The sequence below is a fragment of the Xenopus tropicalis genome, chromosome 9, assembly GCF_000004195.4.
Source record: "Xenopus tropicalis strain Nigerian chromosome 9, UCB_Xtro_10.0, whole genome shotgun sequence".
Classification (NCBI taxonomy): domain Eukaryota; kingdom Metazoa; phylum Chordata; class Amphibia; order Anura; family Pipidae; genus Xenopus; species Xenopus tropicalis.
This window is the reverse complement of record NC_030685.2, coordinates 81323252-81346243: the sequence shown is the minus strand read 5'-3', so window position 1 is coordinate 81346243 and position 22992 is coordinate 81323252. Positions and strand designations below refer to the sequence as shown.

At 39.5% G+C, this 22992-nt stretch overlaps 1 protein-coding gene across 1 annotated transcript in view; it reads right to left on the bottom strand.

Moving 5' to 3' along the window:
• Positions 1–2298: 2298 nt before the first annotated feature.
• nxph2 (neurexophilin 2) overlaps positions 2299–22992 on the bottom strand; it is a 79441-nt gene continuing 58747 nt past the window's right edge. The window contains exon 3 of the mRNA XM_002933934.5: positions 2299–3456. Within this exon, the coding sequence (XP_002933980.1) occupies positions 2716–3456 (741 nt within the window). The 3' untranslated portion in view covers positions 2299–2715. The remainder of the gene's footprint in view (positions 3457–22992) is intronic.

The following is a 22992-nucleotide window of genomic DNA, read 5'->3' as shown; positions in this document are numbered from 1 at the left end:
TTTACCTATGGATTTGCTTCAGAACAGAAATTCTCTAATAAACATGCAATAAGAATTATATGCTTTTATTTATTTATCAATATTCAGTTTTATTTTATACACATTTCTCCCCGTTTACTGTAACATGGCTTTTACGAACGTCACGTTGCTTTCTGGTAATGAAAAAGGCTAAGGATTTTTTTTTTTTTAAGAAAATTTTTGTGCAAATGTTTTGTTTGATTAAAAGAGCATCATTGGATGGTTTTTAGGTTGTGTACCTGAAGGGCCACTATCCCCTTATTATTTACTTTTACACTCATATTTGTTTGTCGGAAATAATTAATTGTCTATTGCTTTTTTCTTCTAGATTCTGTAAATGTGTTATTGACTCAGCTTAATCTACTTCTGAATCTAAAGGGTTGTCTGTTTTTACCTAAAACAATTGGCTAGAATAGACTAGACTAGAATACGGTTCTGGAAACTTACAGACGAACACCAGTGAATCATCAACTCAAGTCTTGACTAGAATACTATTATAGAAGTTATAGAGGAATGTTCCAGTGAGTCTTCAACTCAAGAGGTGGTCTCAACTAGAAGACTAGAAGTTTTTACCCAAAGCAATTGGTTATAATAGACTAGACCAGGCTAGAATACGGTTCTGGAAACTTACAGACGAACACCAGTGAATCCTCAACTCAAGCCTTGACTAGAATACTATTATAGAAGTTTAGAGTCTTCAGATCAAGTGGTGGTCTTGACTAGAAGGTTAGAGGAGTGGTCTAGGAAATCTTTAACTCTCAAGTAGTCTCTACTAAAATGCTATTATAGAAGTTTAGGAAAGCTTTTGGGAGTCTTGAATTCAAGTGGTGGCCTCAACTAGAATAATATTATAAATGTTTAGAGATATGCTCCAGGAAGTCTTCAACTGAAGTGGTCTTGGAAAGGTCCAAGAAGTCTTTAACTTATGTAAAGTCTCTGCTCAAGTGGTCTCTGCTAAAATACTATTATAGAAGAATGCTCCAGTGAGTCTTCAACTCAAAAGGTGGTCTCAACTAGAATACTATTATAAATGTTTAGAGATATGCTCCAGGAAGTCTTCAACTGAAGCGGTGGTCTCTGCTAGAATACTGTTATAAAAGGAGGAATGCTCCACTGAGTCTTTAACTCAAGAGGTGGTCTTGACTAGAATACTACCATAGAAGCTTGAGGAATGCACTGTGAAGCCTGGAATTCAAGCAGTGGAATGTTATAGAACACTTTGATTAGATTAGAGAGGGAAAGACACACAGTCTTATGACAGCTTCAATTGGGAGGATCAAGACATCTTTAACTTAAACAGTGGTTGGAGCTACAGATTACTGGGGGACAGACAGGGAGTCTCTAACTCAAGTAGTGGACTTGACCAGACCATTGTGATTGCAGCTTAAAAGTGGTGGGGCAGAGATTCTTTAGCTCAAGACAGAAGCTTACAGTGATGGACTAATGACTGAAACATGGGGAAATTAATGTTTAATAAATAATAGTGTAAGCTATTATTAAGCCATGCCTCCTCCATAAGCTAATGCCACTTGGGTGAGTTTAATTCTGCAATTTGTAAAAAACAATGACCAAGGCTACAAATTATTATTTATAGACTCACAACACTTTCTGTGCCAAAGACACAGCCTTATGGTGCCTGGGTAGTATGGGCTAGGCTGTGGGCTAGTAAGTATGCCAATGAAAAGGGAAAAGTAGAACAATATTTGGAGTTCTCGCTATTAAAATGGAACTTTTGTAAGGATTATTGTATCGGTGAACTGAATGCTTTTTTTTTAATTGTTTTCAGTTTCCATTTCTGGACTATGCAACATTATCTCCAGTATCTAGTAGAATTAAGTCTAAAAACAACTGGAGTTTTTCTTGAAAACGTTTCTCTACTCATCCAAGCGGCTTCTTCAGTTCAAATGACTGGTAGGGAACTCCCCGGTATTTAAACTCTTGATGGTAGTACAGTCACAGGCATCCAATCTGTACTACCATCAAGAGTTTAAATACCGGGGAGTTCCCTACCAGTCATTTGAACTGAAGAAGCCACTCTGATGAGTGGTGAAACGTTTTCAAGAAAAACTCAGAAAAGTCCAGTTGTTTTCGACTTCATTCTACTAGATCCTGTATATCATGACCTGGATGAATGAGAATCTTCATAGACAATAGTCCATCAAGAAAAACTCAGAAAAATCCAGTTGTTTTAGACTTAATTCTACTAGATCCTGTATATCATGGCCTGGATGAATGAGAATCTTCATAGACAATAGTCCATCAAGAAAAACTCAGAAAAATCCAGTTGTTTTAGACTTAATTCTACTAGATACTGTATATCAAGACCTGGATGAATGAGAATCTTCATAGACAACATTATCTCCCATTGTGTCATTGCAATAAATGAGTTTGTTTCAAGTCTGGTAATTTGCAAAAGCAGCGCCTACATCATGCATATATTTACCACCTTCGTATGCATAATTATACTCCCTGATTCTTACTTTGGACTACTCGACTTCAAAGGTACAGAAACATCTGAACATTATTAAATAAAAATGGCGAGTCACTGTCACGATTACTTTTTTTCCCACCTGATACAGAAAAAAAAAAAATTGTTCGCCGAGAAGCTACAAGGAAGCTTCCCAAGGAGAAATGTCCCCCCTGGCAGTCAAGGGTAGTGTCCTCGACTGCAGACAGTGCTTGCTACTTAGGCGTTCTTCAACCAGAGGACAAATATGGCATCTCACTATGATAATTGTAATCGGGGCAGACTTTCTGCACGAGTTTGTAGTCTATGCTGAAAAAAGCAATATAAATACAAATGACTTTGAATGGTTTAGAACACAACCAGGACACGTGGCTCTGCGTCTGCTCTTGGTAGCAGATCTTTGCCGGATCGAAGTTACACAGGGCCGTTTTCTTGGCTCTGTCAGTTTTCTCATATTCGATGCGACAGTTGAATGACTTGGCGTCCTTGTTTTCGAGCGTGGACTGTGCAGACGCCTCAAATTCGACCACTTTGGAAGGGGGCACCAGGCTCACAGAAACATTTCCCAGTCCGGTTGAGTTGTGTCGAAAATAGACACTGAACGTCCCGTTGCCGTGGTCGACGATTTTCCCCGTGATGAGCAGATTTAATTTTACAGTCTTAATATTTGAGTGGAAATCTCCCCATCCAAACATCTTCTTGAATTTGCCCGTTTTTACTATAGGTCTGCGCTTAGTTCTCACAAGGGACTCTTGGGTATCACTTATATTAGATAACCAATGCCAGAAGTTTTCAACCGTGTTAAAGTAGGACAGCTGGCCTTGCCTGGGGAGGGAAGATTGTTTAACGAAGAGTCGGAGTGGACTGTGGAGTCTCGAGTGGACAATGTTGGTCACTAACGTTTCGGCTGGGTCTTTGTCCTCCCATTTCAGCACTCCTGTAGGTTGTAATGCTTGTTTGTCGCACAGAATCTGAAAGATAAAAAAAATAGGGGGGGATAAATAATCGGAACTAAAATTAAAAATGGACGAAACAGTTGCTCAAACGTGAATTTTTGCATCGAGAAAAGGGGAAATATAAAACATCAATTCAGTTGATTCACATTAACTGGTCAGTAAATTATACAAAATTCAAATTCCCAGAAATTGACAAAGGGAGGCAGATTCATTGATTTTCAAATTTAGGGGGCCCATTTATCAACATTCTCACTTTCGAGGTTTTAGAGTTTTTTCAAACTACGGATAAACTCATTTCCATTAAACCACGAATGTCTGGTCATTTAATAAAAGACCTGAATTGAAAAAAAGCACGAATGAATTGAAACGTAGAACAAAAAATCAAAAGAACATGAAAACCACAACTTTTATGTTTTCCAACGAATCTTCATGACCTTACAAACTAAGAAAAACCTCTAAAACCATGAATTAAAGTGGACCTGTCACCCAGACATAAAAAGCTGTATAATAAAAGTCCTTTTCAAATTAAACAAGAAACCCAAATTAATTTTTATATTAACACATCCAAACCCATTATAAAGGCATTTAAAAATCCCAGCTGTCAATCATATACTGCCTGCCCCGCCTCTATGCCTTAGGCATAGAGGTTGGGTAGACAACTACTTTCACTTTCCATTCAGCTCACACTTTCCACCTCCCTCCTAACCATCTAATTGTGTAGCCAGTGCATGGGCCTGGGCATCAGTTCCCCCATTCTGGCGCATACACAAGATTTTGGGGTGATACAAAGCTTTGCCTTAATAACAGTGTCCAGAAAATGGCGCCGGCCTGCTGGCTGTGACTGTGTGATTCCAGGACTGAAGGAAACAAGATCTATATTATTTATATAGTGTAAGTGAAGTTTATTTTGCTTAACAAACACAATAGAAAATAATTTCAAATTTTTTCTTAGGGTAACAGGTCCCCTTTAAATAAAGATTGTTACAATTTGCCTACGACAGCTCCCATTGATTTCTACATGACCTTGACTTTTAAATGGTGAAGTTTTGTTTTAGTGTTTTTTGTGGTTTTTACGCTTAATAAATCACAAAATATTCAAGTTTATTGAAAAAAAAAAAACAATTGTGAAAAAAAAGAAATACTAATGTTAGTAAATGCCCCCTTAATCTTTTCTAAATTTGTTTGCGAAAGTGCACAGAAGACAGTATTACTATTAGGCATATGCAAATAGTTGCAAATTGTCTTATATAACATGTATATAACTAGTGATGAGCGAATCTGCCCCATTGCGCTTAGCCGAAAATTTTGTGAATCTTTCAAAAGTCAAAATTCGTAAAACGGCAAAAATGTTGTGCGTCAAAAATAAGATTTTTTTTCATTTTTTCCTGCGTCATTTTTTTTGACACGGGCGACAATTTCTTGTCGCATGGCAAATTTTTACAAGGCAAATTTGGATGCCCATTTCGTGAAACAATCCACCAATGGCAAAACGTGGAAAATTCACAGCGAATCCATGCCTGGCGAATAGTTTCGCCCACCACTATATATCACGTTATCCTACTAAACGTCAATTAAAGGTGAACAGCCCTTTTTAAATATTATATTTTAAATAGGCTAATTTATCAATTTCCAAGCTCGTAAATTGGAGAGTTTTTTTTCTACTTCGAATAAACTCGCACTTGATTATTTGCTTATTTGTTTAAAAAATCAAAATACGAAAAACTCGAATAAAAAACTCGAAAAACTCGATAATCTCAAATTGAAAAATGCCCTCATTTTGCCTAGGACAGCTCCCATTGACTTCTACATAAAATCGCAAGCTTCTACTGTAGATGTCAAAGCTTTACATTCAAGTTTTTGGATTTTTTTTTTGCCCTTAATATAGAAAATCTTGAGTTTTTGAACCATAATTCAAATGGGGAATTTTAGCACAAAAGAATTTGAATCATGGAAAAAAATTTGTATTTGATCATTGATGAATCACCCCTTAAGTTTATTGACTTTAAAAAAGAATACAAATTTGTTCTTTACATTGGCACTGACAGAAACATTAAAGATAACCAAATAAATAAAAAAATTTATTTCAATGTTTCATTGAATGAATTTCCTTTTTTTGTTAAGAAAACAAAAACCAAACCCGTTAAATCTGACTATAACGGGGATTGACGTTTGTTTGTGTCTCTTCCTCTGGGATATAATGAATGCTGAATAAAAACATCTTTGCTAGAGTACCTTGCATGATTATGTTAATGAAAAAAAAGACCCATTAAACCCGTCGCAAAGGCCAAACGAGCAGCGGTTTGACCTCTATCTCCGAATAATCATCCCGTTACTGTAAGTACCAGTGATGAGTTGAAGAGCCGAGTAGAACTGAGAATGTTCAACGTTTCATTCCCAAAAGAACAAATTAATTGGAGCCTGTTGTGTGTTCTAACACATTCTTTAATAGAGTGCTTGCGTTTAGACAGCTGACCAGTAACGGCTTCCTGACAGTTGCTATGGGTTACTAGACCTGTAGGACACTTTTATCATTTTATTCCATTGCCCCAAATACTTTTCCAGGAACTTGATGTTACCGATATTTCTCAATGTAATTACTGCCCCTGTTTGCTAAATAATGGTTTCTATTAGTGATGAGTGAATCTGTCCCGCCAAACTACAGGGAAATTTTGACACGGCCACCGGTTTTTTTGACGCACAAAAGTTCTGCAGCAAAGTTTCGTGAAAGAATTCGCCGAAGAATTCAGTGAAAATGGCGAAAAATTTGTGAAATGGCGAAAATGTTGCACGTAAAAAACAAAATTGTAGCCTGCGACTATTCTTTTGTCAGCCGCGGCTATTCTCTTGTCGCTCGGCTATTCTTTTGTCGCCCGCGGCTATTCTTTTGTCGCCTGCGGCTATTCTCTTGTCGCTCAGCTATTCTTTTGTCGACAATTTTTGGACGTGCAGCAAATTTTTTCATCCGTTTCGTGCAACAATCCGCCAATAGCGAATCACGGAAATTCACCACGAATCCATGCCTGACGAAACATTTCGCCCATCACTACCCATCACTAGTTTCTATCCATCGGAGAGAGGTAACTGTGTTAAATAATTCGAATTAGCGATGAGCGAATCTGTCCCGTTTCGGTTTGCTAAAAAATTCGCGAAATGCGTTTGTCACTCAAATTGTTTGTCACGTGCGTCTTTTTTTGTTGCGCATGTCTTTTAGTGCCGCGTCTGCATCTATTTTGCTGTCATCCCGCCTAATATTTGACACAACTGCGCCTATTTTTGACTCAACCGTGACTATTTTGACACTCAACAAATTTTTACAGATTTTCTATGAAGTTTCGCTGAACATTTCGTCAATGGCGAAATGCAGATAGTCGCTGCGAATCAATGCCTGGAGAACAAATTTGCTCATCACTATTCAAAATCATTGTTTATTAGAACACCTTAAATGGTCATTTACTAACGTTTCTTTGTTTTCACGATTTGGATATTTTTGTGTCAAAATACAATTTTGTCGTGAAAAACACATGATTTCTTGAAAGCAAAAATGCGCCACCTAAAAGCTGCTGAGATCATGTAGAAGTCAAGGGCAGACGTTATTTTTAGCGATGAGCGAATTTTTTCGCCAGGCCATTGTTTTGCGAAACTTCAGTGAAAATTTGCTTGTGCGGAAAGTTTTTGTCGCGTCAAAAAAAGGCTGCATCAAACTGGGCACGGTTGCGTAAAAAAAATGCAGGTGACAAAAAAAACGCAGGTGACAAAAAAGACGCGGGCGACAAAAAAAAAAAAGTGCAACAAATTCGTTTCGCGAATATTCTGCCCGTTTCGCGAATTTTATGGTGAAACAGGACAGATTCGCTCATCACTAGTTATTTTTACAACTGGTGGATCTTTCTTTGCTTTGTGGATTTAGAATTACTGATGGGCAAAATAATTCGCCAGGCATCGCCATTGGTGGATTGTTTCGCGAAACGGGCGTCAAAATTCAACACGGAAGAATTTGTCGTGCAACAAAAAAATGCCATTCATGACAATTTTTTTTGACATGCGTCATTTTCGCTGTTTCGGCAAATTTTTCGTCGAAGCATAACAGGACAGATTCGATCATCACTATTTAGAGGTTTTTGAGGTTTTTAGCTATTGCATTTCTGCGACAATACGGAAAAGTAGCGGTTTTTGCATTTTAATAAATAACTAGACATTCACAAAATGAATTTAGTCGTGGTTTCAAAAACCTCTGATTCTGGAGAACCCTGGAGATACCCCTCCCCCCCCTCCCATGTGTACACACGTGCGTTTGCAAAGAAGAGCGTGTATGTGCAGTAGCGCTGTTTAGGGGTAGGCAGAAGAGGTATCTCCGTGGCTCCTTGTCTAGGTTTGTATTGCATTATTATTGGCTAGCTTTGTAATTACATCATTATTGGCTATAGCTTTGTAACTGTATTATTATTGGCTAGCTTTGTAATTGCATCATCATTGGCTATAGCTTTGTAACTGTATTATTATTGGCTAGCTTTGTAATTGCATCATCATTGGCTATAGCTTTGTAACTGTATTATTATTGGCTAGCTTTGTAATTACATCATTATTGGCTATAGCTTTGTAACTGTATTATTATTGGCTAGCTTTGTAATTGCATCATCATTGGCTATAGCTTTGTAACTGTATTATCATTGGCTAGCTTTGTAATTGCATCATCATTGGCTATAGCTTTGTAACTGTATTATTATTGGCTAGCTTTGTAATTACATCATCATTGGCTATAGCTTTGTAACTGCATTGTCACTGGCTAGATCTTTGTAACTACATTGTCACTGGCTATAGCTTTGTAATTGCCTCATCATTGGCTATAGCTCTGTAACTGTATTATCATTGTCAAGCTTTGTGATTGCATCATCATTGGCTATAGCTTTGTAATGACATCATCATTGGCTATAGCTTTGTAATGACATCATCCTTGGCTATAGCTTTGTAATGACATTGTTATTGGCTATAGCTTTTTGACTGGCTTTGTGATTGCATCATCATTGGCTATAGCTCTGTAACTGTATTATAATTGTCAAGCTTTGGGATTGCATCATCATTGGCTATAGCTTTGTAATGACATCATCATTGGCTATAGCTTTGTAATGACATCATCCTTGGCTATAGCTTTGTAATGACATTGTTATTGGCTATAGCTTTGACTGGCTTTGTAATTGCTTCATCATTGGCTATAGCTTTGTAATTGCCTCATCATTGGCTATAGCTTTGTAACTGCCTAATCATTGGCTATAGCTTTGTAACTGTATTATCATTGTCAGGCTTTGTGCTTGCATCATCATTGGCTATAGCTTTGTAATGGCATCATCATTGGCTATAGCTTTGACTAGCTTTGTAATTGCCTCATCATTGGCTATAGCTTTGTAATTACATCATCATTGGCTATAACTTTGTAATGACATCATCAATGGCTATAGCTTTGACTAGCTTTGTAATTGCCTCATCCATTGGCTAACTTTGTAATTACATGATCACTGGCTATTGCTTTGACTAGCTTTGTTATTGCCTCCTCCATTGGCCAGCTTTCCAATACCATCATCCTTGCTTAGCTTGGCATTTGCATTGTCATTGGCTTTACAATCTGTATTCATTTTACTGAGCAATTCCTTATTGCTTTCCCCCCTCCAACAAGAATTCGTTGAAATTCCTTGGAATCAGATCTCCTAGTGAATCCATATCTGCAATTATACGTTCTCATAAAAATAACCTTGCGCCTGTGCCCACACGTTGAGCTTCCCCCTAGTTTGTAGCCGCCTAATCGCGTTACTTTAGCAATTTCACGGCGGCTGATAAATTCCAAGCGACACCTTGCTCCAACAAATAAGTCTCCAGCGTCGGAACCTTGCAGCCCATTACATTCCGCGCCCGTAAATTAATCCCGAATGAAAGTACCGCGGCTGGACTTACTTAATAGTATTACTTGTCTTGCTGACAAAAGTGAAACGCAACATCTGCTGACGGAAGAATGGATTCTTGGCTAATGATTAGTGGGGCAGCCTACGCCGGAGTCATCTTCTCACTGACCCTGTACTCAAAGTCAGATCAATAACATAAGGAAATGACAGGCCGGGGATAAAAGATGGCACCGTCAAAACATCCATCATCACATTAACCCTGAGTAATGATATTTTCCACTTGTCCGAAGGAAGGAGAGGGAGAAAATAGAAAAGAAATCAAACGACAAATTCTCCAGCTGAAAGAAGGTTGGAAAGTTTTCTCTTTCTACTTTGATAATGTGAAACTTCAAATGATGTTATAAACACAAATACCCTATGGATGTTGGGTGGAAAACCCCAATACAGGTATGGGACCTGTTATCCAAAATGCTCGGGACCTGGGATCTTTGCTTAATGTGTATTTCCTACTAAAAAATAATTTAAACATGAAATAAACCCAATAGGGCTGTTCTGCCCCAATAAGGGGTAATTATATCTTAGTTGGGATCAAGTACAGGTACTGTTTTATTATTACAGAGAAAAGGGAATCATTTAACCATGAAATAAACCCAATAGGGCTGTTCTGCCCCCAATAAGGGGTAATTATATCTTAGTTGGGATCAAGTACAGGTACTGTTTTATTATTACAGAGAAAAGGGAATCATTTAACCATTAAATAAACCCAATAGGGCTGTTCTGCCCCAATAAGGGGTAATTATATCTTAGTTGGGATCAAGTACAGGTACTGTTTTATTATTACAGAGAAAAGGGAATCATTTAACCATTAAATAAACCCAATAGGGCTGTTCTGCCCCCGATAAGGGGTAATTATATCTTAGTTGGGATCAACTACAGGTACTCTTTTATTATTACAGAGAAAAGGGAATCATTTAACCATGAAATAAACCCAATAGGGCTGTTCTGCCCCCAATAAGGGGTATTTATATCTTAGTTGGGATCAAGTACAGGTACTGTTTTATTATTACAGGGAAAAGGGAAATCACATTTAAAAATTAGAATTATTTGCTTATAATGGAGTCTCTGGGAGATGGTCTTTCCGCAATTCGGAATTGGGTAACTTGTATAATCATTTTGCATGATACAAGCAGGGTTGGACTGGGCCGCCGGGATACCGGGAAAAATCCCGGTGGCCCAGACCCGACCCTTGCGGCACTCCCCCTGCCTGACCGCTCCTGCCCCGACGCGTAAATTTAAGGACGTCAGGTGGGGGGCCCTGCAAGGGGGGTTAGGGGGCCCCTCGGGGGGAGTGGGCCCTTCACCCCCCAGTCCCATCCTGGATACAAGTCATTCTGAGCAACTTTCCAATACACATTTATGACAAAAATCCAATGATTTTAATTAGTTAATTAGAAATGTAATTGTTACTAAAAGCTGAGCCAGGAATTTCCAACATATACAAACAACAAGTCATTTTTGGATGGAATAATTTACCCTTTTATAAATTATATTATATATATGAATATTATAATTGATTATATTATAAGGATATACTATAGAAATCATTGAAATTCCTGGTATAAAGCCACATGGGAAGTGCTTTTATACAGGCAATAAAATGTCAGTTGTATAGAAAATAATGTACCCCCTATAATTAAACATAAGGATATTAAAACCATATAAAGGCACAAGGCTGCAGGCTGAGTTATACAGGGAACTCTGAGTATCACTCATGTATTATAAGGGATAATGTACCCCCTACTGTAAATGATAAGGATATTAGCAGTCACTGAGGGGTCCTGTGCCCATATAAAGGCACAAGGCTGCAGGCTGAGTTATACAGGGAACTCTGAGTATCACTCATGTATTATAAGGGATAATGTACCCCCCTACTGTAAATGATAAGGATATTAGCAGTCACTGAGGGGTTCTGTGCCCATATAAAGGCACAAGGCTGCAGGCTGAGTTATACAGGGAACTCTGAGTATCACTCATGTATTATAAGGGATAATGTACCCCCTACTGTAAATGATAAGGATATTAGCAGTCACTGAGGGGTTCTGTGCCCATATAAAGGCACAAGGCTGCAGGCTGAGTTATACAGGGAACTCTGAGTATCACTCATGTATTATAAGGGATAATGTACCCCCCTACTGTAAATGATAAGGATATTAGCAGTCACTGAGGGGTCCTGTGCCCATATAAAGGCACAAGGCTGCAGGCTGAGTTATACAGGGAACTCTGAGTATCACTCATGTATTATAAGGGATAATGTACCCCCCTACTGTAAATGATAAGGATATTAGCAGTCACTGAGGGGTTCTGTGCCCATATAAAGGCACAAGGCTGCAGGCTGAGTTATACAGGGAACTCTGAGTATCACTCATGTATTATAAGGGATAATGTACCCCCTACTGTAAATGATAAGGATATTAGCAGTCACTGAGGGGTTCTGTGCCCATATAAAGGCACAAGGCTGCAGGCTGAGTTATACAGGGAACTCTGAGTATCACTCATGTATTATAAGGGATAATGTACCCCCTACTGTAAATGATAAGGATATTAGCAGTCACTGAGGGGTTCTGTGCCCATATAAAGGCACAAGGCTGCAGGCTGAGTTATACAGGGAACTCTGAGTATCACTCATGTATTATAAGGGATAATGTACCCCCCTACTGTAAATGATAAGGATATTAGCAGTCACTGAGGGGTTCTGTGCCCCCCATATAAAGGCACAAGGCTGCAGGCTGAGTTATACAGGGAACTCTGAGTATCACTCATGTATTATAAGGGATAATGTACCCCCTACTGTAAATGATAAGGATATTAGCAGTCACTGAGGGGTTCTGTGCCCATATAAAGGCACAAGGCTGCAGGCTGAGTTATACAGGGAACTCTGAGTATCACTCATGTATTATAAGGGATAATGTACCCCCTACTGTAAATGATAAGGATATTAGCAGTCACTGAGGGGTTCTGTGCCCATATAAAGGCACAAGGCTGCAGGCTGAGTTATACAGGTCGTGGAACACTAAGGTGAACTCTGATATATATATTATTTCTTATAATACACAAGTTCATGTGGCATATGTGCAATCAAGTAAGGCAGATTATTGGGATAATTTAAGAGTGAGAGCGGGGCAAGGTTGCAAAAGTAACTGCACTTTGCCCATCCTCCCTGGCATTTATCCCTTGCTCCCTGATATTGGAGGGCACAGTATGGGTGGCACAAGGCTATGAGCCCTAGGCAGCCCTGTATGTACCATTTGCTTTATCAGTTAGGCACTTTCCAGGCAACTTGTGCCACAGAATGTACCAGCTCTATGGGGCTCCCCAGGGACAGGCCAAGCCAACCAGGCACCCTAGGCAACCCGGCTGGGCACCTTGCCCCTGCGTCCTCCATCCCACCCCCATTGCACGTGCAGTGACGTCAGTACCTGCTTTGTGCCCTACCATACTTTGCACCCTTGGCAGGTACCTTTTCTGCCTACCCCTAGTTCCAGCCCTGGGGCTCCCCATACAAATCCAGGTGGGCCCAGGTGTCAGTGGTTCACTGCTCATGCAGTCATTTGCCCTGTTTGCCTAAACCATGGCCATGGGAGCAACATCCAAAGGGTTGGGGAGCAACATGTTGCCCCTGAGCCACTGGTTGGGGATCACTGCCACAGATAGACACAGTCATTCCCTTGCTGATTTGCTGGTAAGAGCAGGACACATAGCCACTGCTGCATTTCTATATTTTAAATAAACCCAGACTTTTTATACAATGGGGCCTGAACATTTGTCGGCCAGCTCAGCTGTAAAAATCATTATAAGGGTTTAATTTTGACTTAAACAAATTACCCCCTTCCCCTTAACATTTGCCTCACTCTTCACCAATCCTTTAGAGAGCCGGGCCTATAGTTTGGCATTGGCTATAATATTATCTGAGCCTGACTAAACCCATTATGGCTCACACTGAGCACTCCCCGTTGCCCTTTTCTAATGCCGTCCGTGCAATTTAGTCGTACATTTCCCCAGATCGGGTCGCCGCAGCACTAATTTTAGATGCTGATTATCTGTCTCTGTTTATCCGCCGAGACGCGGAATTTTCTTTTTTGCGGCCTCCTTTTTCCTAATTGCGAGTGAGTTCGTCGCTGCTGCCGGCCTGGAAGTTCACCGCGCCTCTTTATACAATGGCTTATTATTGGCGAAGTACAAGTTTTAAGGTCAGTAATAAGAAGACCTTTCCGCGCATGATGCATAGTAATGAGATGTTACCTGCCAGGGACGATAATGATATCTTTTATTCAGCGTTGTTCTCTAGTTCCATTAAAGGCACCGGCGGAGCAGCAGACGGTGGAGGAATTTATTAGCACAAATATTACATCTGACAAAAATTGTCATATTCATCCGTGCGGGGAGAATGCAAATGTGTGGAAGTGTTAGTGATAGTGTAGCCGCCATATTCAGGGATCGCGGCCCTACCGTAGGCAAGTGTTGCTTGGAACTGAAAAAGCACTTTGCCGTAGACAAATGTACTAACCAATCAGAAGTCAGCATCGTAACGTCACTGTTGATTGGTTAGTCTAAATACCTTTACTTCTGTAGATTTTGTCTACATGATTAGTGATGGGCGAAATGTTTCGCCAGGCATGGATTCACGGCAAATTGTTTCGTGAAACGGATGGAAAAATTTGCCGCGGAAAAATTCGCAGCGCCAAAAAAGAATTAGTCGCAGACGTCAAAAAAGAATAGTCGCAGACGTCAAAAGAATAGCCGGGGGCGACAAAATAATAGCCGGGGCCGACGAAAGAATAACCGGTGGCGACAAAGGAATAGCCAGGGCGACAAAAGAATAGCCAGGGGCGACGAAAGAATAGCTGGAGGATGACAAAAGAATAGCTGCGGGCGACAAAAGAATAGCCAGGGGCGACAAAAGAATAGCCGGGGGCGACAAAAGAATAGCCGGGGGCGACAAAAGAATAGCCGAGGGCGACAAAAGAATAGCCAGGGGTGACAAAAGAATAGCCGGAGGACAACAAAAGAATAGCCGCGGGCGACAATTTATTTTGACGCACTACAATTTCGCAGTTTCGCAAATCTTTTGAAAGATTCGCAAATTTTATGGCAAAGCGAAACGGGACAGATTTGCTCATCATTATACATGATGTCAATATAAGCCCAATAGACCTATTTAGTATAATGTTAATGGAATATCTATACTACTGTAGGGTTGAATTTGTAGGTACAATTTGCCCTCCATTTCTCCAAGAGGTACATTGGGACTTTGTTGTAGGTCCTTCATCTATCCCACTGTATGTTTATTGGCTATAGCAGGGGCCCTACAACTTTTTTACCTTTAAGCCACATTCTGTGGCTGTGATTGGTTATTTGTAAGCTTGAAAATTCAAAATGAAAAATGTAAGTAAAAATGTATACTCCCATTCAAATTTCGCAAATTTTCTTGCCATTTCCGGAATTTTATAGCGAAGCGAAACATGACAGATTCGCTCATCACTAGCATTCAGGGTTAGGGATAAGCAAATTGTTTTCATCTGATACAGATTTATTTGCAAAAAAATATCGGAATTGATGCCGTGCGTTTTGTTTCGACCTGGACTAAAATCTAATTTTTTAGATTCAGGAGAAAGAAACCCCCCCCCACAATAATGATTCCCATTGACTCCAATGTATTTAGCACAAGAAAAAGGCCCATTGACTCCAATGTGTTTGGCAAAATTTCTGCTCAATTTTGCCATTTTGCTAATTTTTCCACATTTTTATTATTCACTATTCGCCGAAATTCGAATCCGAAATTCGCCGAAAAATTCACAAATCTTTCAAAAGATTCGCAGAACAGCGAAAATGTTGCATGGCAAAAAAAAAATGTCACCTGCGACAATTCTTTTGACGCTCGCGACTATTCTTGCAATAACTTTTGAACGCGCAACTATTCTTTCGCAATTTTTGGACGCACAACTATTCTTTTGACGCGTGACTATTCTTTTGATGTTCACGACTATTCTTGCAATAATTTTTGAATGTGCGACTATTCTTTTGAAGCGCGACTATTCTTTGGCAATTTTTGGACGCATGACTATTCTTTTGACGCTTGCGACTATTCTTGCAATAATTTTTGAATGTGCAACTATTCTTTTGAAGCGTGACTATTCTTTGGCAATTTTTGGATGCACGACTATTCTTTTGACATTGGCAACTATTTGTGCAACAATTTTTGGACGCGCAACTATTCTTTTGACACTCGCGACTATTCTTGTGATAATTTTTGGACGCGCGACTATTCTTTGGCAATTTTTGGACGCACAACTATTCTTTTGACGCGCGACTATTCTTTTGATGTTCGTGACTATTTGTGTGACAATCTTTGGACGCGCGACTATTCTTTTGATGCTTGCGACTATTCTTGCAATCATTTTTGTATGCGCGACTATTCTTTTGACACTCGCGACTATTCTTGTGATAATTTTTGGACGCGCGACTATTCTTTGGACGCGCGACTATTCTTTTGACTCTTGCGACTATTCTTGCAATAATTTTAGAATGCGCGACTATTCTTTTGAGGCGCAACTATTCTTGCATCAATTTTTGGACACTGACTATTCTTTTGACACCCACAACTATTCTTCCATCAATTTTTGGACACGCCACTATTCTTTTGATGCACGACTATTCTTGCGAAATTTTTGACGCACAACTATTCTTGTGACACTTTTTGGACGCGCGACTATTCTTTTGACACTCGCAAGTATTCTTGCAACAATTTTTGGATGCTGCAAATTTTTTCATCCGTTTCGCGAAACGCGGAATTTGGCCACAAATCTACTATTGAGGATGAATCATATTATTTTCTTTTTCTATCATATGATTGAACTAAATATCATGTATTCTATGAATTTAATTAAAAAAAAAAAAATTTAATATTCGTTCTTCCTCAGCCCGACGTCTTATTGTTTCCAAAACGGCACAAAACGCGTTTTCTGGAGTTTTTCTCAGGAATATCTCCCAGGCTGTGGTTATGACACACGCAGGCAATTAATACCTCAAAGAGAGGACATCTGCGTTTTGCGGTGATAGTCGCCCGTGTGTATCATACACATACTCATTGCTGATTGGGCGCTCACTGGCGCACAGAGCCCGGGTTTCCCCAATGAGCCCTTGTGACTTATTCAAAAGTAACAAAGTTTGTTTTTCTTTTCCAAGATACAAAATAAATATATTTATATCTCGCTTTTTGCTCCCCCCCCCCCAGTTCCCAGATGAGAAGCGGAAGAGGAAATAATATGTCAGGGGGTGATGAAATCTCTTCGTCAGAATCCATCACCGCAGTAAAAGTGTCCGGCGCTCCACGGAAAAAACAGCAGGCGCTCATCCGCAATTTACAGGTTTTATTTAATCAGGGAACAGCTTTTATTATATTGCAGCTTAAATTAAATTAAATATGTGCTTAGAGTGCTGAGAAATTAATAGGATAAAATTACATTTAGAAAAGGTGAAAAACAGAGATGAATCATCGGAGCCCTTAGAAAACAGAGGGGAAACTGTGCTTCTACGAGTGGGATGCGCCAAACGCGGCACTTAGCGCGCAGAGAAAAGCCTTATTGTATATATAATGCATTACTGAGTGGGTTAAACAATGACATTTATTAGGAAAAGTCTCTGAAGACGTAAGGATTAGGAATATTCATCAAGCTCTGATAGAGTCTTAAATGAAAAGTCACGCCAAACACGTTTTTAGACAGCAAAGTAGTTATATATTTAAAATGTAAAGTCTCGTAGCACAGGTATGGGATCCCTTATCCGGAAACCTGTTATCAAGAAAGCTCCGAATTACGGAAAGCCCATCTCCCATAGATAATTACCCCTTATTGGGGCAGAACAGTCCTATTGGGTTTATTTAATGGTTAAATGATTCCCTTTTCTCTGTAATAATAAAACAGTACCTGTACTTGATCCCAACTAAGATATAATTACCCCTTATTGGGGCAGAACAGCCCTATTGGGTTTATTTAATGGTTAAATGATTCCCTTTTCTCTGTAATAATAAAACAGTACCTGTACTTGATCCCAACTAAGATATAATTACCCCTTATTGGGGGCAGAACAGCCCTATTGGGTTTATTTAATGGTTAAATGATTCCCTTTTCTCTGTAATAATAAAACAGTACCTGTACTTGATCCCAGCTAAGATATAATTACCCCTTATTGGGGCAGAACAGTCCTATTGGGTTTATGTAAGGGTTAAATGATTCCCTTTTCTCTGTAATAATAAAACAGTACCTGTACTTGATCCCAACTAAGATATAATTACCCCTTATTGGGGGCAGAACAGCCCTATTGGGTTTATTTCATGGTTAAATGATTCCCTTTTCTCTGTAATAATAAAACAGTACCTGTACTTGATCCCAACTAAGATATAATTACCCCTTATTGGGGGCAGAACAGTCCTATTGGGTTTATTTCATGGTTAAATGATTCCCTTTTCTCTGTAATAATAAAACAGTACCTGTACTTGATCCCAACTAAGATATAATTACCCCTTATTGGGGGCAGAACAGCCCTATTGGGTTTATTTAAGGGTTAAATGATTCCCTTTTCTCTGTAATAATAAAACAGTACCTGTACTTGATCCCAACTAAGATATAATTACCCCTTATTGGGGGCAGAACAGCCCTATTGGGTTTATTTAAGGGTTAAATGATTCCCTTTTCTCTGTAATAATAAAACAGTACCTGTACTTGATCCCAACTAAGATATAATTACCCCTTATTGGGGGCAGAACAGCCCTATTGGGTTTATTTAATGGTTAAATGATTCCCTTTTCTCTGTAATAATAAAACAGTACCTGTACTTGATCCCAACTAAGATATAATTACCCCAAAACAATCCTATTGGGTTTAATTAATGTTTTATTGATTTTTTAGCAGACTTAAGGTATGGAGATCCAAATTATGGAAAGACCCCTTATCCGGAATACCCTTGGTCCCGAGCATTCTGGATAACGGATCCTATACCTGTACCAAAGCTTCTCTGAGTTACTGTAACGGCAGAGGGTTATACTACCTACTATCCCCGTATGGCTCACAGACTCGAGGCAATTAGTATTGTGCTCAGGACAAACAGGACACGGTGGGCCGCACAGGTTGAACTCGGATATTAAGTTATGACTTCTCTTTATTAGCTAAATAGGCTGCTGACTGTGAGAAACAGCATATGAGCCATGTAACAATAGAGTAAATAGCATCGATAATTAAGGGGTTAGTTCTCTTGGAAACCTGCAAGAGAAAGCAGGCTATAAGCAAGGCAAGTACAGAGGAATCATGCTGAAATAGTTTGATGGTATCTCTCTGTACAGGCTATGGGCAAACTTAGGGGGCTGTTCCTGCTGAATTGTGCTTAGTACAGGGGAATCCCAATGTGCCATAGTTTTATGGTATCTCTCTGTACAGGCTATGGGCAAACTTAGGGGGCTGTTCCTGCTGAATTGTGCTTAGTACAGGGGAATCCCTATGTGCCATAGTTTTATGGGATCTCTCTGTACAGGCTATGAGCAAACTTAGGGGGCTGTTCCTGCTGAATTGTGCTTAGTACAGGGGAATCCCTATGCTGCCATAGTTTTATGGTATCTCTCTGTACAGGCTATGAGCAAACTTAGGGGGCTGTTCCTGCTGAATTGTGCTTAGTACAGGGGAATCCCTATGTGCCATAGTTTTATGGTATCTCTCTGTACAGGCTATGAGCAAACTTAGGGGGCTGTTCCTGCTGAATTGTGCTTAGTACAGGGGAATCCCTATGTGCCATAGTTTTATGGTATCTCTCTGTACAGGCTATGAGCAAACTTAGGGGGCTGTTCCTGCTGAATTGTGCTTAGTACAGGGGAATCCCTATGTGCCATAGTTTTATGGTATCTCTCTGTACAGGCTATGAGCAAACTTAGGGGGCTGTTCCTGCTGAACTGTGCTTAGTATGGGGGAATCCCTATGCTGCCATAGTTTTATGGTATCTCTCTGTACAGGCTATGAGCATTCACTGCAATTGCTTTTGATTTAAATTTTTATTTAGAGCTCTGATTTAATAGGCTGTATTTGTGCTAATATACCAGTGGTTCTGGATGCCTAGCTGGCAACAGAGACATTAAGGACAATGAGAAGAACCCGTCTAACAATGGCCCAGTAATACAAGGCAGAACCTAAAAGGGTCGGCAGCATCATTAGAGCAAAACACAGAAAGCAAAATATTCTAAAGTCATCTCTTAAAGAATAATTAAACCTTTTTTAAAAAGAAATAAAAATCTAAAATGACTCTGTACAGCCCAGTATAACATACCTTCCTCCCTGCATCCAGATTTATTTTGTTTCTCTATTACAAGCAACTAAACTGCAGCTCTTTTACTGACTTCCTTTTCTTGCTTTCTGAGCACCTCCTTCTTTCTCTCCAACTATAATGACTTCAAAGAAGCGCCTATTGGGAATGCCTGATTGATTTTAATTGGAGTAGAGGCAGTGAGCATGCCCAGTAGGTCATCATAGTCAGTGAGAGGAGTGCTCAGAAAGCAAAAGGAAGTCAGTAAAAGAGCTGCAGGTCAGCTGCTTGTAATAGAGAAAATGAATCTACACACACGGAGGTATAATATTCTGGGAGCTGTTTAGAGTAATTTAGAGTATTTTTAAATAAAAGGCTTATTTATAGTGATGAGCGAATCTGTCCTGTTTTACTTCGCTGAAAAATTTGTGAATCTTTCAAAAGATTTGTGAAACGGCGAAAAATTTGCGAAGTGGTGAAATTGGTGCCTGCGACTATTCTTTTTACGCATGACTATTTCGATGCTGCGACTATTTATTTTGATGCTGCGACTATTTATTTTAACGCCGCGACTATTTATTTTGACGCACGACTGTTCTTTGATGCGCGACTATTCTTTTGACACCCGCGACTAAATTTTTGACGCGTGACTTTTTATTCTGACGCCACGACTTTATTTTGGCGCCACGACTATTTATTTTGACGCCCGTTATTTTGATGCATGACTATTTCGATGCTGCGACTATTTATTTTGACGCACAACTATTCTTTTGACGCCCGGGACTAATTTTTTGACACGCAACTATTTATTTTGATGCCGCAACTATTTGTTTTGATGCGCGACTATTCTTTTGACACCCGCGACTACATTTTTGACGCGTGACTTTTTATTTTGACGCCACAACTATTATTTTGACGCCCGTGACTATTTATTTTGACGCCCGTGACTATTTATTTTGATGCATGACTATTCTTTTGATGCCCGGGACTAATTTTTTGACACGCAACTATTTATTTTGACGCCGCGACTGTTCTTTGATGCGCAACTATTCTTTTGACACCCGCAACTAAATTTTTGACGTGTGACTTTTTATTTTGACGCCACGACTATTATTTTGACGCCCACAACTATTTATTTTGACACCCGTGACTATTTATTTTGATGCCGCAACTATTTATTTTGACGCCCGTGACTATTTATTTTGACACCGCGACTATTCTTTTGACACCGCGACTATTCTTTTGACGTACGACTATTTATTTTCACACGCAACTATTCTTTTGACACCCGCGTCAATTTTTGGATGTGCAGTGAATTTTTTCTTCCTGTTTACAAAACAATCCGCCCATGGCGAAACGCATAAATTCGCCGCGAATCCATGCCTGCTAAAACATTTCGCCCATCACTACTTATTTACTCTTTAATACTTCCCTCGGACACATGGCATTAGGGTTCCTTTTATCCCTCTGATGCTGCAATGGTTCCTATTTTGTTCACGTAATTCAGTCTACAAACAGAAGCTACAGGGGTTAATATTATTTTAGGGGAAATAACCGAACTTTCAATCTCCGCAGTTTTATTGGACTTTACACGAAGACTCAACCTATGGATTGGTTTTTTGCAGAAACAATACACCAGCCGGTAATTAAGCGCCACGGCGTTATCTACGGGGAGCTGTTAATATACCTCAGACATATCACCGCTTGAAAAATGACTGCGCAACAAACTGTTTATGCAAACGGGAACATTTCCGCCGCCTTTATGTCTCGCAGAGTTCAAGCAATAGCAGCGACTTGCAAATAATTAATAAAGGGAAATATCTGTATCCTCTGAGAATTGAACTAATGAATCTCGAACAGCTGTTGTATAAATTCTCCATGTATCATGCTATCGTGTTGACAATAAAGTGCAGCGGACAGATGTTTACACTTATAAATCAAGTTATACAAAAATTAAAGGAAATGTACCGTTCTGCCAGCGAGTGATTTAGCGGTGTCGGGAAGCAGTGATTTGCTGGGGGCTGATATGTTCCGCCCTGGGGTGCCCCGAGAAGATGCATTTGAGAGCTTTGCAAATTACTCCTATGGCTTTGTTCTAGAGATGCTACAGGAATGGCTATTTCAGGGTACACAGGCACCTCTGAAGGGGGTTGGTTGGAGCTTGAAGCAGGTCGGGCACCTGCTTTGGGCACAGTCTTATTTGGGCAAAAGGGATTTTTGAAAAGTATTTTTGTTCCCACTTGCTTCCACACACTAATATCCTTGTGTTCCCTGGATCTTCCACTCTTTAAAGTTGCATTTCTTAGGTTGAGATGTGAGATGAACATTGATCTGATATACAAGATATATTTATAAACTTGTTATGAGGTTGAAGCCCAGGTAGGAGGAGCTTTGGGGTGCTCATTGGCTGCCCATTCTTTAAACCCCATCCAGGTTTCTTAGGTTGAGATATGTAATGAAACAGGATTTTATATGATGTCCAAAATATAATGGAATGACTGATATATCAACTTTTTCATATATTTGTAACCTTGATATGAGGTGATATACCAACATTTTCTTTTTAATCCTTTATAGGGATGCTATGAAACTAGTTCAGAATATGGAACTTTTTGGATTTGGTTCCTCAGAAGTTATGTGACATTAAAGCTCTGGACAACTGATATCAGCAATTTTGCAAGTATTTGTTACTCGTTCCTGGAAGCCCATCCAGATGGTTTCTTGGGCTGAGACAGAGGATGAACCAAGATGTTTGGTAACCTTGTAATAAGGTAACATGGACCACCAAAAGCTGCTCAACAATGGTGGGTTTGAACCCAGAAAGCCAGAAAACCATTGACTCATTATTCAACACTGTTTGATAAACAAACAATCTCTTTTGAGATTCATTCATTTTTATGGGCAATGAGAATTGCCACACTTGCTGATTGTATATTTTTTCAAAAATTTGATTTACAACAAAAAGCTTAAAATCCATAACAAAGTTTTTTAAATACTGTCTATAAATCTGTAGGAACATAGTAAGATAAAGTAATGGGTTTTAAGCATGCGTACCTGGGGGCTTCTTGTGTAGAATGTGGGGTTTGGGTCAAATTTTACTCTAACTGGGGTTTGGCTGGGGTGGGTTGGGGGCATTTGTTCATTGCTTACAGGGGCTTTATTTGGTAGGAAATCTTGTTTTTATTCAACCAAAACTTGCCCCCAAGTCAGGAATTCAAAAATAACTCCCTGGTTTGGGGGCACTGAGAGCAACATCAGCCATAGTTCAAAGAATATCTAGGGCAGCAAATGTGTTATTACCCTAAATCTAACCCTAATG